General features: G+C 42.3%; 3 protein-coding genes across 4 annotated transcripts; 1 reads left to right on the top strand and 2 right to left on the bottom strand.

Annotated features, from left to right (window-relative positions):
• Positions 1–42: 42 nt before the first annotated feature.
• On the top strand, positions 43–2,667 carry mrpl30 (mitochondrial ribosomal protein L30). The gene is made up of 5 exons (XM_084544917.1): positions 43–332; positions 683–769; positions 1,594–1,740; positions 2,194–2,267; positions 2,358–2,667. The coding sequence occupies exons 1-5, from the start codon at positions 291–293 to the stop codon at positions 2,488–2,490; spliced, it is 483 nt and encodes a 160-aa protein (XP_084401043.1). The 5' UTR covers positions 43–290; the 3' UTR covers positions 2,491–2,667.
• A 376-nt stretch (positions 2,668–3,043) lies between these two features.
• txndc9 (thioredoxin domain containing 9) lies at positions 3,044–5,654 on the bottom strand. 2 transcript variants are annotated; one of them, XM_084544570.1, is made up of 5 exons: positions 5,574–5,654; positions 4,698–4,895; positions 4,230–4,348; positions 3,776–4,030; positions 3,044–3,675 (listed from the first exon to the last, which is right to left on the bottom strand). In XM_084544570.1, exons 2-5 carry the CDS (start codon positions 4,869–4,871, stop codon positions 3,555–3,557), a joined length of 669 nt encoding a protein of 222 aa, XP_084400696.1. In that variant the 5' UTR covers positions 4,872–4,895; positions 5,574–5,654; the 3' UTR covers positions 3,044–3,554. The 2 variants fall into 2 exon arrangements, with proteins under 2 accessions (XP_084400696.1, XP_084400697.1); XM_084544571.1 differs by having other exon boundaries at positions 4,698–4,891; positions 5,574–5,612.
• A 685-nt stretch (positions 5,655–6,339) lies between these two features.
• On the bottom strand, positions 6,340–16,564 carry rev1 (REV1 DNA directed polymerase). Its single transcript, XM_084545233.1, has 22 exons — positions 16,241–16,564; positions 15,409–15,475; positions 14,732–14,864; positions 13,706–13,874; positions 13,153–13,602; positions 12,214–13,043; positions 11,794–11,892; positions 11,555–11,671; positions 11,304–11,436; positions 11,099–11,227; positions 10,855–11,009; positions 10,643–10,762; positions 10,318–10,538; positions 10,044–10,216; positions 9,737–9,954; positions 9,470–9,657; positions 9,125–9,385; positions 8,833–8,932; positions 8,540–8,739; positions 8,295–8,445; positions 8,086–8,188; positions 6,340–7,999 (listed from the first exon to the last, which is right to left on the bottom strand). The coding sequence occupies exons 2-22, from the start codon at positions 15,472–15,474 to the stop codon at positions 7,888–7,890; spliced, it is 4,128 nt and encodes a 1,375-aa protein (XP_084401359.1). The 5' UTR covers position 15,475; positions 16,241–16,564; the 3' UTR covers positions 6,340–7,887.
• Positions 16,565–16,732: the final 168 nt, after the last annotated feature.

The following is a 16,732-nucleotide window of genomic DNA, read 5'->3' as shown; positions in this document are numbered from 1 at the left end:
TTGTCACACCGGAGCTATTTCGATGTGACTCCGCGAGCGTTTCCGGTCGAGACTTGGAAGGATAGAGGACTTGTTTGAAACGTGATTACCTTGTTTTCGCTGTTATTTTTTCGGGTTTGAGTACATGTTACGTGTAATTTAGGGGATATGGTGTACATTTTTTTTTAATTTATGATAAAGTTGAGTAACGTCTGATATATGCGTGTTATTTCACGGTTAGCAGGGCTGTAACCTTGGCCTGCGTGTTAGTTTCAGTAGCTGGGGAGTAGCTAGTGGCTCAAAAACACAACATGTCAGGTGTCTGGCGCAGTTTGAGCTTTTTATCCGTCAAGGTAAGAGTCCTTCAGCATTTCTAATGTTTATAACTTCTTAAAATTGCTTTATTTGACATGCCAGTTGATTATATTTTAATATATTTGTTTTGTTCAATACATTTCCCAGCTCTACCAGTCAACACATGAATACTAGAGTACAAGAATCAACTAGTGATATGTGGTGCTAGTGTTTATGTTTATGCTTGTTGCTTAAAAAAAAGAAAGCTGTCTCTATATTGTGTTATGCAGTTGTGCCATTATACATAGAGAAACTGCTGGAAACACACAGCAGGAATAGTTGCTTTCTAGTTAAATCAGTACATTGAATACTGACAAATGAAAATGATACTATGCTTTATACGTTGCAGAACCTGACAGCAGCTACAGTTTTGTCACCCTGTACCTGGTTTGTGTCAGCACGCAGCAAATTTTCCAGATCAAGAATCCCAAAAGAGGTAAGGATCAAGACAAAAGCCCTGTGTGGGATTTAAGGGCCATATTCAATTCAATTCAATTCAATTTTATTTATATAGCGTCAATAACAGTACAAATTGTCTCAAGACGCTTTACAAAACCTAGCCTGAAACCCCCAGAGCAAGCCTGAAGGCGACGGTGGGAAGGAAAAACTCCCTTTTAACAGGAAGAAACCTTGAGCAGAACCAGCTCATATGGAGGGACCCACCTGTCTAAGGCCAGCCGGGTACAGACAGAAAAGAGAGAGAGAGAGCTTACATGTAGAACCTGATGATACAAACTGATGATGTTACATGACAGTTTGAGAATGTAAGAGGAATCATAGGCAGGTTGGCAAAATTTGGTATGATATTCATAATTAGGTTTTATATCTTCATTCGTCTGTCATGTTGCACGGCCGTGTTTCTGCTGCAGCTCAGAATGGACGAACCAACCACAGACTCTAAAGATGGCCTTTAACTATTTTTGCGTTTTTAGCTGCCTCTTTAGGTTCTCCTAGACACCTGGTCATATCTTACAGAGTAAGCTTGAGCCAAGATTGTATTTCATTACTTTCTTCATTTTAGTTCATATTGGTAATATTCCAGCAGGGTCGAGTTTTTGTGCAAACTGGGTACATTCGACAGGAGGTGCAGGGCAGTCATTTAGCTCCCAGCGTTTTATATTTGCCTCAGACGCCTCCTGATTAACTGATTAAGAGTAGTAACGATGCTCCCTTTCTTCGCACTTCTGTCTGATTTACTTATTTCTGCAGCTCATTTGCTATTGCTGCCAGTGGTCAGGAGTTCTGTATTTTTCTTCACAGCTTTTTGCCGAGAGATCAAAAGAACATGACAAATACGGGGGGGATCCAGACCAACCTCATAAACTGCACATAGTGACACGAGTCAAAAGCGTGAAGCGACGGCCGTACTGGGAGAAAGATTACATAAAATTTCTCGGTCTTCAGAAGGTAAGGCTGCTCTCATATTAAAAGTTAAATTACCTTTGTATAATGCCTTGAAGTTTACTAGCACATTAGATATTTGGTAGGTGTGTGTTTTAGGATCGTTGCAGACCAACTGTGTGTAAATGGCTAAATGTTTAGAGCTTTTTTTAAGTACAGCAAAATACTGTTAATGCCGCAAAACAATTTTAAGGAATTTTACTCTTTGCTTCTGCTGCAGTTGCATTTTAGCAGCCTTAAGTGTTTTACACAGAATACCTTGTAGTCTGAAGAAACCGCTTTCATCAGGATAAATGAGCGTTATAGAAGTTAGCTGTGATCGTATCACCTCATACAGATACATCATCTGTCCACTGTTGTCATTAATAACCTTCATTATAATATTTTTTGAAAATCCTCTTAAACTTGTGACACTGACAACCTTGAATACTGACTTCATTCTCTTTGTCTTGCATTTAGTCCCAGGTTCCTGTGATTCACAAAAATACACCTGCAGTCAATAATCTGCTGAAATTTGTCAAGCATCTTGTGAGGTAAGATCAATGTCCCCATAGTGGTAACACACTTGGAATAATAAAATAAAGGCGCTTAACTGTCATACATTTGTTAATTTATTTTTTTAGGATAGAGCCGCTGAAGACTCCCTACGGACTCCCAACAGAAGAGGACATGGCTGACACATTCATTAACAGCAAAGGAGAGCTGATTGTGCGTCGCCTCCTCAAGCCTGTCGACCAGAAGGCCATCGAGTCTTAGCTCGGCTATCGATCACATCAATAGTTCAGTTTTGTATAAATGAAAAGCTACCAATAAACCCCAGCTGAATATGAAAATGCTGTTATCAAAATGTCTCAAGTCCTTCTGCTGCATGAGAATGACCACTAGTTGGCTTTAGTGTTACCAGTTTATCTGAATAGTTTTGCTGAGTAAAAAGCAATCTCTCGTCAGTTTTAATGTGTTCTGGATTTACTTATCAGGGCATGTTGGTTTACCAATTTAAATACCAGCTTATAAAACAGTCTACACCTGAAACCTAAAAGTGAAAGAAGTGTAATCTATCCCCCATGACAATTTAGCAACTATGGCTGAGGTTGTTTGTGCAACGTTAATCAATACAAAGTTGACAGTTGGGGGGAAAAAAGCATTTTCTGACATTTTCTTTCTCTTTTGACCTTATTTCAATAGAGGGTTCAAAGCATTGAGTGTCCACTTAGAGGACCATCTCTCTATTTTCATCTGCTTATCTGTGGTAATTTTTTTTAAATAAAATATTGCAAATACCATACCTTCAGTAGAGTAATACAACAAATAACACAGAAGTACATTTTTAATTCCTTTTATGAAGTCAAACTCTCGCTACAACAAGATGTCAGGTACAAATTCATTGTGATGCAAAAAGATGGTCTTGGCACCCGCATAGACGACTGTCTGGTTCAAGATGAGACTCACACAAGTTACAGAAATGTATGAAATGATATAAACTACCTAACTGAGCGTGTCAGTAATTCATGACAAAGCTCCAAGGTTTAAACAAAGAAGAGAGAAACTCAATAACAAAGAGTAGAGCTACACACACAGTGATGCAGTGCTGTCACTCGAACATAAAACATGGAAGACATTTAATTAAATAAGGCAGAAACAAGCATGCTAATTGCTTTTATCAAATAATTCCACAGATCTTGTAAATTAAACTATGGAAATGAACACAGTGAATGGTAAGTCACTGAGAGGGGGAGGGGGAGGGGGATCAAGGTGGGCTGTCTGCTAGGATTTTATTATTGAGGTAGCCCCGAGAGAGAAAACCAACTGTCAGAACATTTTCAGTCATCTCCAGAGTCTGAATCTGAGTCGTAAGCTCGGCCTCTGATGGTTTTCTTCTCCACTTTAGTGAACTTTGAGCCTGACCTCTGTGGCGCTGTTGGGGGCTCCATCAAGTTCCCACTAGGAGAGGAAAAAAGACGGCGTAAAAAATCAGGTTGAACAGCAGTTATTTTCAGCGGCACTTTCAAAGGTGAAGTAGCGGGTCTGCTGCACGTCTAACCTGTAGTTGATAACATCTGCACAGCCGAGTCTCCACTCAAGCATCTCTGTGGAAAACTCGTCAGTGTTGCCCAGATCAGTGAATCCAACCACATAGTCCTTTGTCTTTCCGTCTATAAGCAAAGCCAGCGTAGGAATGACTTTGATGCGCAGCCTCTCTGTCAGGAACGGGGCCTTCTCTACATCCAGTTTGAGGAATTTAGTCTCGAGGTGCTTCTTTGCCAAGATAGCCAGGTGTTTGTCGAGGATCTTACATCTACACGAGGGGGGGGCGGAGGAGAGAATGACATGGTCGGTTGCTCCTTGACAAAATATTGCAGCTACTAAGATGTACACACAAACATGACCATAAAATAAAAGCACAAAAGTATTTTAAGCACAGTTTGCATTTCAGATGTAAAGAAAATAAATTTAAATAAATATATGTGAATGAATGAATAATAGTTATGACTTACCTGAAGGTTGAGGTTTTGTAGAAGTGGCAGACAACGTTCTTGGTGTCCTTCACTTCGCCGAAAAAGTCTTTCTCACTGGGGATTTCTTTGTACTCCCCGTGGCCTTTTGACAGCCACTCCTTAAAAGCAAAAAGCTCAAATGAATAATAGAACAAAAAGAATTCAAATAGAAGAAACACACTGACAACAAGTAATTTCTTTTGCTGGCTCGTTGGGAATGTGAATAATGGCCTGAAGTCTCCATAAAATGAAGTCAAGCAAGAGTTGGTCTATAAATCTTTCCATCCTCCCAATACGGTCTTTCTAAATAACATGTTAAAACATTCTTGTGGCACTCTGTTGACTTATAAAACAATTACATGTCTGCAGCTGAGCTTCGTGTCAAAACAACAGAAAACCCGTTTTATCCGCCATGCAAACAAAACAGCACAAAACGAGATGCGTGACATGTGTCATCCCGCCGCGTACCTGCTTCTGTTTCTGGGCTTTTTTAAGCGCCTCTAATCGCTTCTCCTTCAGCCTCTCCAAATCATCTACGTCCATTTCACTGAGTTTGCTCATCTGCGCGTCCACCTGCTCCTCCACCAGCTTGGCTGACTGCTCCAGGACCTTCGCAATGATATCCACCGACTGGTTGGCCATGGCTGCTCAAGTGGGAAGAACTATCTGATCATGAAGGGGTGAAGAACAGATGGCGTGAGGTTAGACACATTTGACATGCACATCACTGAAGGATGCCTTTAATATAAAGTCATACTGATAATAAATGCAATGGACAGAATATCAAACAACAGGTTTGACAACATCTGAACACTTTAATGAAGGAGTGATTCATTGCAGGGCTGTTGAGTGAGACGAGGTTTAGCCGAGTGTAGGTCAAGCGTCTCAATAAGGGAAGAGCCACCTTTGTTTCGCTAGCTGATGTTAAACAAAAAGCCATGGTAACAACTGGGCACGCCTTGTTACTCCCGGGTTGTTAGCTAGCATTAGCCTAGCCTTATCTGCGCACAACCTAGTTACTAGAAATTTCCCCTTTCGCTTATTTTGCCCCTAACCGATACAAGTTGGGAAACCCACATAGGACGACTATCATTTGCCAGTAATCAAAAATAAATAAATAAATAAATAAATAAATAAATAAATAAATCTACGCACCGCCAGAGTTTGTGTTTGCGTGCTATGCTAGCTAGCTAACATTAGCCCTCCGATTCCCACAGACGTTATCACACTCTGCCACGTGAACAAATATTTGTTCGGTGTATATTAGATAATGAAAGTTAGTCGCGTGTTGTTTTCAAAAAGAAATAAAACAAATTCATTGTTAAAATGGGGTCAAACAGTTACCTGGTGAAATGACAGATGATCTGCAACGCTTGATGCGCAAAACGGTTGAAGCGGATTTAACGTCACGATGGACGCGCGATGTCACACTAAGCACATCCGGCCGACTTTCAAAATAAAAGTTGTTTTTCAACTTAAGATATAATTAACTAAAAAAATATATTTTTTTTCACAGTTTTCAAAAATCTACATTTTCAAGATGTATCGATTATTTTATTAAGATCCAAAGCATTTTTATTTTAATCCATGTCAATTTAATTATTATACTAATAAGAATGAAACCATTCTACTGATGTAGAAACAATGGTCAGCCTATTGTAGGTTGAACATCATCCAGTTCTAGTTCATAAACGGGGTGGGAAAAAAAATAGTACTCTCCTCCTCCATTCATCTTCTGTACCCGGTTATTCCTGTTAAGGGTCGCAGGGGTCAGCTGGAGCCTATCCCAGCTGCCATCGGGCGGGAGGCGGGGGTACGCCCTGGACAGGTCGCCAGTCCATCACAGGGCTAACACACAGAGACAGACAACCATTCACACTCACATTCACACCTACGGCCAATTTAGAATCACCAATTAACCTAACGAGCATGTCTTTGGACGGTGGGAGGAAGCCGGAGTACCCGGAGAGAACCCACGCAGACACAGGGAGAACATGCAAACTCCACACAGAAAGGCCCAGTGTGATGTGAACTAATTAAATAAATAAAGAGCAAACACATAAACTGAATGATAAAGAATAAAAAAAAAAAACAAGGAGACATAAATTAATACAGACTTTACAGTTTATTACCAAGGTTTAGAAAACTTACAAACAAAGTTCACAGCTTCAGGTCTTCAGGCACAAGCCAGTTTAGAGAAGACAAGACTGGCCAATTGTAACTTCTGGCCATTAACTTCAGGAGAGACATGAATGGTGAAGAGAAGCAACATCTTGAAAGTGAGCGGCGACTCACACATTCTGAATTACATTCATTTCAACAAGTTTAAAAAGACGGATTGATTTGGTTTGCATATAGGGATACTCCTTTAAACAAAAGTCTCAACAACACGCATATCCATGGTGAGATCTGCTGCTAATGACCAATCATAAAAATCTACTTTACAGAAATACAGTAACAGTGTGGCCACAGGTCAGACAAATGTCTCCAGAGTGTGAAGTATACAAGATGAGTCACAGAGTTTAAAAATTCAGATCACCCGTTCCTATGCAATTCCAGCATCATTTCAGACTTTAAGAAACCAGTGAAAACACAGAATATTAGATTAACCCCAAATACAAATGCTTTATGAAAGGTTACATTATCTCTAAGGGACATCTCAATTGTTTGTGGAACAAAGAAGAAATGCATAGGCTACTTATTGATTGCCATGACCCGTTGTCAATGTCCTCCCAAATCAGAGTGCTACTGAGAATCAACAGTTAACCTCATATGAAGTGCTTTGGCCAGCTCAGATTTCCATGTTGGAACATTTATAGAAACAATTAGAGCGAGAAGAGTTACAATTTAAAGACAAGTTACTAAGAATTCACTACTGGTAAACAATACAAGAGGTAATTCCTCTGCATACATTTTTTTTGACAAGGATCTTTAAAAACATTATTTACATACCATAATAACAAGATTTGGCACTTTCTTTGAAAGAGACAAAAAAAAAAAAAAGATACTACTGTATGCAGCAGCTGCAGATACTTCACAGATAAGTGCTAGACGTGAGGAGCACCAAATGAACAATTAAGAAACAAATCATTTTTGTCCTACAGTTTCTGAGATCATTTTATGAGGTGTGCTACAAAGCCAACAGACTAAAAAACTGCTAAAAGATGATTTGTACTGAAACATGATAAAATGTTTATCGTTCTTTTTTTAAAATCTGATCCTTGGACTTATGAGAAACTGCTGTATCAGATGGAAAACACTCACCAGGAAAAGAAAAACTTTAGACTAGAGATGTGCAAGAAATATGTACGCAATACCTGCAAGGACCTTCAGATGAAATGTGACACATGTATGGAAGAGTGTTACGAATCTTAAATAAAATCAGGAATTTGGAAAAGGCTGGTATGATAATCACAGTTGTGGGTGACGGTGAGTATTTACTTCAGTTTGAAGTACTTGTCAGTTGAAGAGTACTGTAAGCAGTGTACATTCAGAATACTTTCATGGCTCCTTCTCGTGTTGTGTGCGTAGCCATTATTTGTGCCTCACTCTCAGGAGGCACAACACCGAAAATCACAATTTGATGTCATGATGTCACGTGAAGGTAGAAAGACAGAAGGTGTAGCTGTAATGGCCACAATATAAAATCGGTACTTCTTCATGATATCTTCAGGGTGCTACCGTAAGCTTGCTGCACAACCACCTGCACATTGTCTAAGATAAAGTCAAAAGCCATGCTCCACACAGACTCCACCGACTGCTGCATGATCCTGCAGAAAAAAAGATCAACAGAGAAAATAAGGAATGAATGAAAAGATAATGATAAACGCATGAAGCTAAACCGTACAGAACTGACCTTTTCATGTATTTTATAATCAGATCCAACTTCTCCAAGTCTTTATCCTCAATCAGGTCTGTGCAGTATTTCACCACCTGTAGGATGTCCTCCTCCATGGGTTCTAGAAAAAGTAAGAAACCATAAAAAGATGCATTATCGCAAACCCACAAACAATAGCAAAAATACAGGTAAATAACATTATAATACATCTGTTCTTCACTGTGTACCTGTTATGGTGGTGACCCATTCTCGTAGGAGAGTTTTAATGTCTGTCAGGTCACAGGCTCCCGCCAACGCTGGAGCAGGACGAGCAGCCAGTTTAGTCACAGATACCTGGATGTCAGGTTTTGAGGTCGACGCTGACGGACCATTTTCAGTCTGGGAAGGGGAAAACAGGTGTGAGCTAGAACGATTAGTCAAGTTCCAAACTTACATATACCATCTTTAACATAAAAACCACAGATCGACTTGCCTTTAGTATGTTTTGATCCCGTGTTTTTATAGGAGATGGAATGGACTTGGCTGGGCTGTTTGTCGTTTGACGCCTCTTTAGCGGTGAAGTTCCTTTCTTAAGAGGGCTGACATTCTTCCTCTTGTAGCGCCGCTTCACCCGACCGATGCCAATTCCTATACCAGGCTGTTTTAGCTGCAGCAGTGGATTCTTCTGATCCGCTGCAGAGAAACCAAGAGGTCAACTGTTAGGATTAAGAGCATACTGAAAAAAGTAAAAGGCTTTTTTTTTTTTTTTTTTACCCCCTGACTTACACATTTTCCCTTGGGGTTGGACATTTGTTACACGGCTGTAGGCAGACTTCAGTTCCTCCTGTAGCTCTTTGGGTAGGGCGGCAAATACGTCTGGATCAACCTGCAGTCAGAATTTGTGGGTGCATTTAAAATGACATTCTATCTGAAGAAATCTGTTAAGTAATGTTAGATTTTACTAACTAAGTGATAACTAACAATAAGTTGCTGAGTTTTCCTTGTTCTGTAAAATGTAATAACCAGAACAATAGAAGATTAATAATCAAGAAAATCATATCAAACGTTGTATCTCTACCTGCGAGAAGCTAGGTAGTTCCAGCACAATTCCTGGACTGTCTGGCTGGTTTGGAATCTGCAGAACCAACGTTCCTGCAGGCGAAGTGTAACGTACAGGGGCAAGAGGAGGACGAGGAGGGGAGGCTGAACGAGAATTAGGAGTGGAAAGCTTCGGATCAGCTGTATGGCAGTTATTTGTTCTCCCATCTCTCTTAGTCCACGACTGCTCCACTTGTTCTCTCAGCTCTGCAGGTAGAGCCTCCAACACCGAGCGATCCACCTTAGAGATCATTCAGAAATAGTTTTCTTAAAATCACTATTCAGCTCTTGTTTCAACAATCGGACAAATCCTTCCAGTCTTTACCTGTGATGGGGAAGGGACCTCAATACTGAAGTTGAGACGTGTTCGGGAATGTTTTGGAGTTTGTCTGCATGCTGGTTGTTCTTTGCTTGTTCCTGGGACTGGCTCAGCAGGCGACAAAGGATGTGGAGAGGAGCTGGACGATGGGACTGTTGTGGAGGAACTCTTTTCCTTATGTGTGACTGCAACATCTGCAACAAGGATCTATGACGTAACTGATCTTACAGACAACAACAAAGATATCACGGGAATGACAAAGACCAAACAAACCTCTGGTGCTCTGTCCCTGGCCCACCAACATCTCTTTAATGGAGCGTATTCGAGGGCCCTTTGAGTCCTGGGCAGCACAACGATTTCCCTCAAGAAGCTGAACCTGGATGCCGACTCCTCTCAAGTCCTGCACCTGCAGCTTCATGGCATGGAACAGCTTGATGACTGCGGCAGCAATCAGCTCACCGCTGTCAGTGGACTGAGCGAGCATCACAGTCCTGACGGAAAGTGACAGATAAAAGTGAGTGTACAAAGAAACCATGACGTGTACAAGCAATGGAGAGAGGACACTGTCAGTCAGTCTTACCTGGCTAGATTATCACATATGCCATGACCACCATATTTAGCCGGTTCCAGTGGTGCTCCAACCTTGCGGACCATAATCTTAAGGGTAACTCTGCGACCTCGAAGTCCTGCTTCTTGTAGACGTTTTTGCACCTCCATGGACAAGTTAGTCAGGAAACACTCTGCCTCATCAACCTGGTAAGTAGTACAAGAGGCTTAGAAAGGACATGTGGAAGAATAAGAAAGATAAAAAACAGATGGCATGGGAGAAATGAAGTATATAAAGTATGTCTAACCTTGGTAAACCGAATGTTGTAGTTCATTTCAGCTGAGACGGATTTCCTTTCCTTCTCGTAGCGGACAGGCCGGTCATCCAGACCCCTACAGAAGCGGAATAGGGTTTGTCCAGTGCGGGGTCCAAACTTCTTCTGCAGTTGAGACAGAGACACTTGCTGGAGGTCCCCACAAGACCTCACACCCATAGCAGCTAGCTTCCTACCCATAACAGGCCCAACACCTAGAAAAAGAAATGATAAAACAGTTTGATGGAATACTTACCACACCAATGCTAACATACTGTAGATAGATGGCACTGGCCAGCAGATGGCGCTGTATATCTACCTGGTAAGCTGGTCACTGGCAGGTCCCGGATAAAATCGTCCACTTCTTCAGACTTGAGAAAGTACTGCCCATTTGGCTTGGCCTTACGGGTCGCCAGTCGAGCCAAAAGGATGTTGGACCCTGAACAGATCAGTCAGCATGGATTTAAAAAGATAAGGCAGCGGTCTCAGAATTTTTTTTTTTTTTACACTATGAGCCAAACATGAACTCACCCATGCCCACTGAAGCACAGCATCCTGTTTTCTCCTTGATGTCTGCTCTGATTGCCCTGGCCAGATCGTCTGGGTTGACACCCACCTCCGCTAGCAGAGCAGAACCGTCTATCAACACTTCATCACAGCTGAGAGCCTCAATGTCATGGGTGTAACTGCAAAGTGCAAATATCAAAGAAGTTACGATACGTTGTAACTGAATGAAAAGGACGTGAGTGGCAGACCGCTTCAGTGTTCATCTTACCCCGCCAGGATCTCATACATGTTTAGTGCCACGTCTTTGTAGGCCTCAAAATCATATGGGACGGCTTGCAGCGAGGGGCACAGCTGTTTTGCTTTTCCAAAAAACATCCCGTTCCTCACACCTGCCTGCCTATGGAAAGAGAAAATATATGTTCAGATTCCTGTTGGTATGAGATCAAGACAGTAATGCTGCTTTTATGTCTTACCTAGCCTCGTAACTGCACGAGGCAATCTCTGCCATTGAGAGAGCAGCAGCATCTTGATCCACTCCGTTGGCGCGGGACTCGGGACTCTCTTGTGTTGGAGTTCTGTGTAGATCATCATCATCATCTGTCCTCTCTGAGAGGAAGGTCACATTTAAGTTACACATGTAAAAGACACACTGTACACTGAGCCAGGCCAGTGAGTCTCACGATCAGGAGTCGCCATGGCAAACAGTTGTAGATTATAATCTCACCAGGTTGAGGATGAGTATATTTCCTCTGATAGTACTGCAGCTCCACCTGAGGGTTTGCCCCAGGTCTCACTGGCACCTTGCCCTGTCCACGGTTACTAGTCACAGCTACAGGCTTCCCTGCAAGAAAGCCACGAAGTAAAGCACGAGCAAGAGCTGGATTTTTAAGGCTATACAGTGTGCTAGTCCCAAACATATTTTTAAAAGACGGCACACAACTAAACAGACAAAGAGAGTCTTGCCTTTCAGGTCCGGTCGATGTCGGATCCCCACAGATACAAAAAAACAGTCCATGTCCACATGGAGAATACAAGATTTAACGCCGACTGGTGCAGATGTACCTGACGCAAACAAATGCATATCAAATCATCATCAGTGGACACAAATATGAACACAGCATCTAAGTGTGCCGCATGTTCTCACATCCAATGTCTATACAGAGCATGTGTTTTCCAATGAACATGCTCTTCTGAAGTTTTAAAGATATTTTTTTAAAATATTTTCCTACATTGAATATCTTCCAGTATAGAAAGTTGGCACATTTAGAGAAAGGGATAAGCATGACATGTGACCAAAGTCCCTGGACGATTTTGAACCCAGAAAGCTTGAGAAGGTAAGGTATTTTTTTGAGCACTAGGTCACAGTGACTCATCCTTTCCTACCTTGACTGTCTGTAGATCCCTGGGCCACGGACTTCCTCAGTCTGTCTCTCCCAGGAAAGCAGGCACCTCCTGCTCCTTTTCGTTTGCTATGCAGTTCATTGACATATTCAGAGAAGCCAGTCCTCCACGTGGAGATCTGGTGCAAACGTGAGTGAGAGTAGAACTCTGAAATCAAACCTCCCGTCTGTTCAAGAAGCTGCACCGAAGACTTGTTGGGTGATGAGAATGACTCGTTGGTGGGAGGATCTGGTTTGGCCGACAAATTGGTCGTGTTGATGGAGGTGGGGTCTGATGACGAGGCTTTGTGGTGACTTCCGTTCAGTCGAACTGGAGAATGTGAAACAGAGCAAGATGAAGGGGAAATGTGAGTCTTTTCAGAAATAATATCAACCTGAGCTGGTGGTTGGAGTTGTTTTGGGAGTGGGTGGGTTTCAGTGGCTTTTATTGCCTCATGGTAGGTGGGTGGTGGAGGTTTTGGCCTCTGCCCACTGGTTCCAGAGGACTGCTCAGATTGCTTTGGAGGACTGTGGGGAAACTCATACGGATCGGGGTTGGTCTGGAACTTGCCTGGAGAACTCTGAGGTTTATTAGTTGAACTCTTGACTTTGCATTTGGACAGGTCCTTGTCGAAAGAGGGTTGATCTGTATCACATGACAGGTCCCCTGGCTTTAAGGCACCATTAACAAGATGAGCGTGTCCATTGGTCAACGGGGCTTCCTTCACCACCTTTGGGGCCCCTGCAAAACAAGGATCTTCTTTTCCACACTCTGGCATTTCATTCACTTTTGAATGGCTCATCATATCCAGTGAGGTCTGCAATAATCCGTTTCTGTGATGCAAAGAGATGACAAACATATATTTTAAGTGTTAGTTGTATAGATTAACTGATAAAAACCCAATAAAGTGACAAAAACAAACTCAACTTGTTACATACTCACATTTGCAGTTCCACTTCCTGTGGGGAAGCAGACTGTGGAGACTTGTGTGGGTGCTTTGTGTGGCTTGGATTAGACAGCGGGTGGGTGTGTAAAGGGCTTCTGTGCCTGGGATCTGTAATGAGGTGACTGGATGCTAAATGACTTGGTTGGGGGTTAACAGAGCGAGCTGCGGAGCTGTGCTGGGTGGACTGAGATTGAGGTCGACTGTGACTGGAGATAGAGACGGAGTTGTTCTGGCAGCTGGCTGACGACTGCTCATTGTTGAGGGCAGAGCGTTGAATTTTGCATTGTGGCAGATGAAGTCTTTGATGGACATTTGGCTGAGGCTGTCCGTGACTTGATCCTGCAATCTCTGAGGTTTGGCGAAGAGTCATGCCAGGGAAGATGGATCCTCTCTGTTTAGCATACAGCTGGTACTGTATGTGAGGCAGGAGATGCCCGGCCTTGATGCTAGTTCAAACAAACGACAAATTAAACACAGAGATTTTCAACACATGCATATCACACGGCAGGATAATAAATGTAGAAATTCCTCCTAGTGCACCAAACACACCTGTCAGTGATCCACTCTGGCCTGATGACCTTTTCCCCTTTGAGCTCCTGAATTTTGCTGTTGGGCAAGTTACTGGCAATGATGTGGGTGGTCTTGGAGCGCGAGTAGTAGACGTGGAACTGGCCGCCGTGCAGCATCATCAGTCTGCGTAGTTCATCTGCGCTCGGATCTGTTCAAAAAGATAAAACAGACAAAAAAAAGTCAAGAATATTATAAATTCAGCTTGCGAAACGCACACCTACAGCAGAAAGGCCAGTTCAGTACACCCTAGGCAGCCTCCTGAATACGGCACATCTTCTTTCCCAGCGTCAATAAGATTCGAGTCTCTAAAAAAAAAGCAGCAATTTTGTCATAGTCACTCCCTAGAGCACATCCATCCAACCGTAGCTTGGCATCTTTTGTCTTTATGACTAGTCCACTGTGTGCTACGGATGTCAAATGACCTCAAATGACAAAGCTGGTGTATACTGCACCAAAGAGACCCCCATTGAGTTTATTTATTCCTGCATCATTTTAGAATGACAATTTATGCTGTGAAGCGTTCACACTGGAGAAATAAAATGGAAAAGTACCTCAAGTCATCCGAACATGATTTTTTCAAACCCCTATTTATGGATCTGCGCGTAGCACCATGAACACAGGAAATATATGTCTGCACATGAGTAAAAACAAGTGAAACATCGTCCCGAAAGAAAACTCCATGCATTCTCTTTGCTCCACACTGAGCATTTTAATGACTTTTTCTTGTGAGCCGATTCGTGTCCCCTTGGCAAACATTATTAGGATCTTACGATTAAAGGCATTATAGACTCTTCAGGGAATTATAATAGTTTCCGTAGAGCTCGATTCTTGTTAAATATGTGAAATTATATCATGCTAACATACGGCTGAAATTGCTGAAAGAAAACGGTACTCTTACGGGACGGTTCTGGGGCTTACTGAAGAAACTGACGGAAGAAAGCAGACGGACCATACATGTAGTCAGCATATATATATATATATATAACCAGCATTGCACTGCATTACCTGTGTAGCCATTGACATAAATAGCCACGCCACTGAAGATGCTGGAGCACGTTCCTTGCTTCTGCTTTTCTCTGGGGGCGTCGAGTTTAAACTGCTCGTCCAGCTTAGAAACCTTGGCAGCCATGTAGCCGCCCTGCACACGTGAAGGAGAGCGGAGTGGTGGTCACGTGAGGTAAACACAAAAAGCATTTTGTGATTCATATAATGACCTAGAATTCATACTATATCACAATAAATAAGTAAACATGCAGTCATACATTTACTAATGTATACACACATATCTATAATGTGTTTTCTGACAAATTGTGCACAGACTATGACTTGATCAAAGCCTTAAAAGGACTTTCCTTTACAATTACATAGATATTCTTATCTACCTACTGTCTAGCCTGTACTGCTCTTAGTGTATGGGGTGTTGTATGATATACAGAGGGCCTAGCCTTACCTAATAAGATAGCTTGTGATATACCTCCATTTCCTATCTGTTATAATGAGTGTGAAATAGGGGGTCAAGGAGGCTGTGTTACTTTCACTTTCCCAGTAATACCGTAAGGCACACTGGGCATTAACTGTGTGCATTTCAAGCCACCGCATCATAATGTGCTCTTCGTGCTGGGAGGTTACATGCTCTATGGATCCCTCACGGCTGGTTGTAACGAGACGAGTGCTGTACTCACCCTTTCAGCCCAGCCATTGTCTTCACCGGTATTGGCTCTCTTCTTCGCCCACCCATCTCGACTCATACTGAAAGCACAGGGGGGGAGCTATTCCTCAGCACTGACACACAACAAGTCCAAGCTGCGTTCAAACACCAGACCACAACTGTTTACTATTGTATTAAACACGCTATAAAATATGATAAAACATATATATATATATATATATAAAACACACAACAAATAGCTTTATATACATGACATAAATGATACCGGTGGTGACTATTATTTTAATTGGTGGAAAGTCATTTCCTGGGTGGGTGTTTGTTGTTGTTGACAGAACTTTCTCTTGAGTGCCAGTCTAATTACACAATCCCTATTGACACCTGACATTTATAAGTGTTATTTTATGAATGCATTTGTATTAATTATTTTTTTTTTGTTGTTGCTGTTGGCTGCAGGTCTTGAGAGGGGACAGCTTTGCGTCCAAGGACATGCTCGGGCAGACTCTCCGCCACTGACAGGTAACACAGCCCCATGTGGCACTTTGTCAGTTCTCTCATGTAGCAGCTCGGTTCAGCTGCTAACATTAGCATAGCCACTCTTAGCAGGTTTGATCATGCACGCCGCTGCGCCACTAAAACCAACAGTAACAACACGATATTTAAAATACGGAGCAGCGAAAGTCTTTTTCTGAGCACTTGCTAACAATGCGGGCAAAAATTAGCTAGCCAAACAAAGAACATGGGTTTACGAGTATGTAACTTCAGCACGGTAACCATGGCTGTAAACAAACAACGGTCTTGAGAGACTGTTGGGTAAGACAAGTCACTTGTTGTTGTTTTTTTTTTACCTTTTATCCTGTCAGAGGATGTTGTTAGCCACAGACTTCTCTCTGCAGATACTGCTCAGCAGAAACGTTGTGTGCGCACTGATTAGGTTAAACGAGGTAAGACCAAAGCAAAGCGAAATGAAAATCCTCACAGACAGTCAAGCTCGACTCCTCGCCTTCGGCTTCGTTATCCAGAACAGCTCCCCCGCGGTGGACTGAGATCCCTTTATTTTGTCACGCCGCCACGCCATGTCTCTCCAACATTTTCGCTCACCCTCCCAGTCCTTTCGCTCTCCATTGCAACCGCCTGATCGCTTTGCTTTCTCTTCTTTCTCGGCGAGTGGCAAAGTGAGCGAGGCAAAACACACGAGTTCCGGTAAGCGGAATTTCAAAATAAAACAGGTCATAGGACAGACGGGTGTATGTGGGAGCATCAGATAAATCATTCCAGTGCATGCTGTGAGTCTGTAACTTTGGGGTTATCATACATTAGACAAAAACTTCAAACAGCAC

This window comes from Chelon labrosus, assembly GCF_963514085.1.
Source record: "Chelon labrosus genome assembly, chromosome: 5".
NCBI lineage: Eukaryota > Metazoa > Chordata > Actinopteri > Mugiliformes > Mugilidae > Chelon > Chelon labrosus.
The sequence above is the reverse complement of the archived record's forward strand: the minus strand, read 5'-3'. Positions and strand labels throughout refer to the sequence as shown.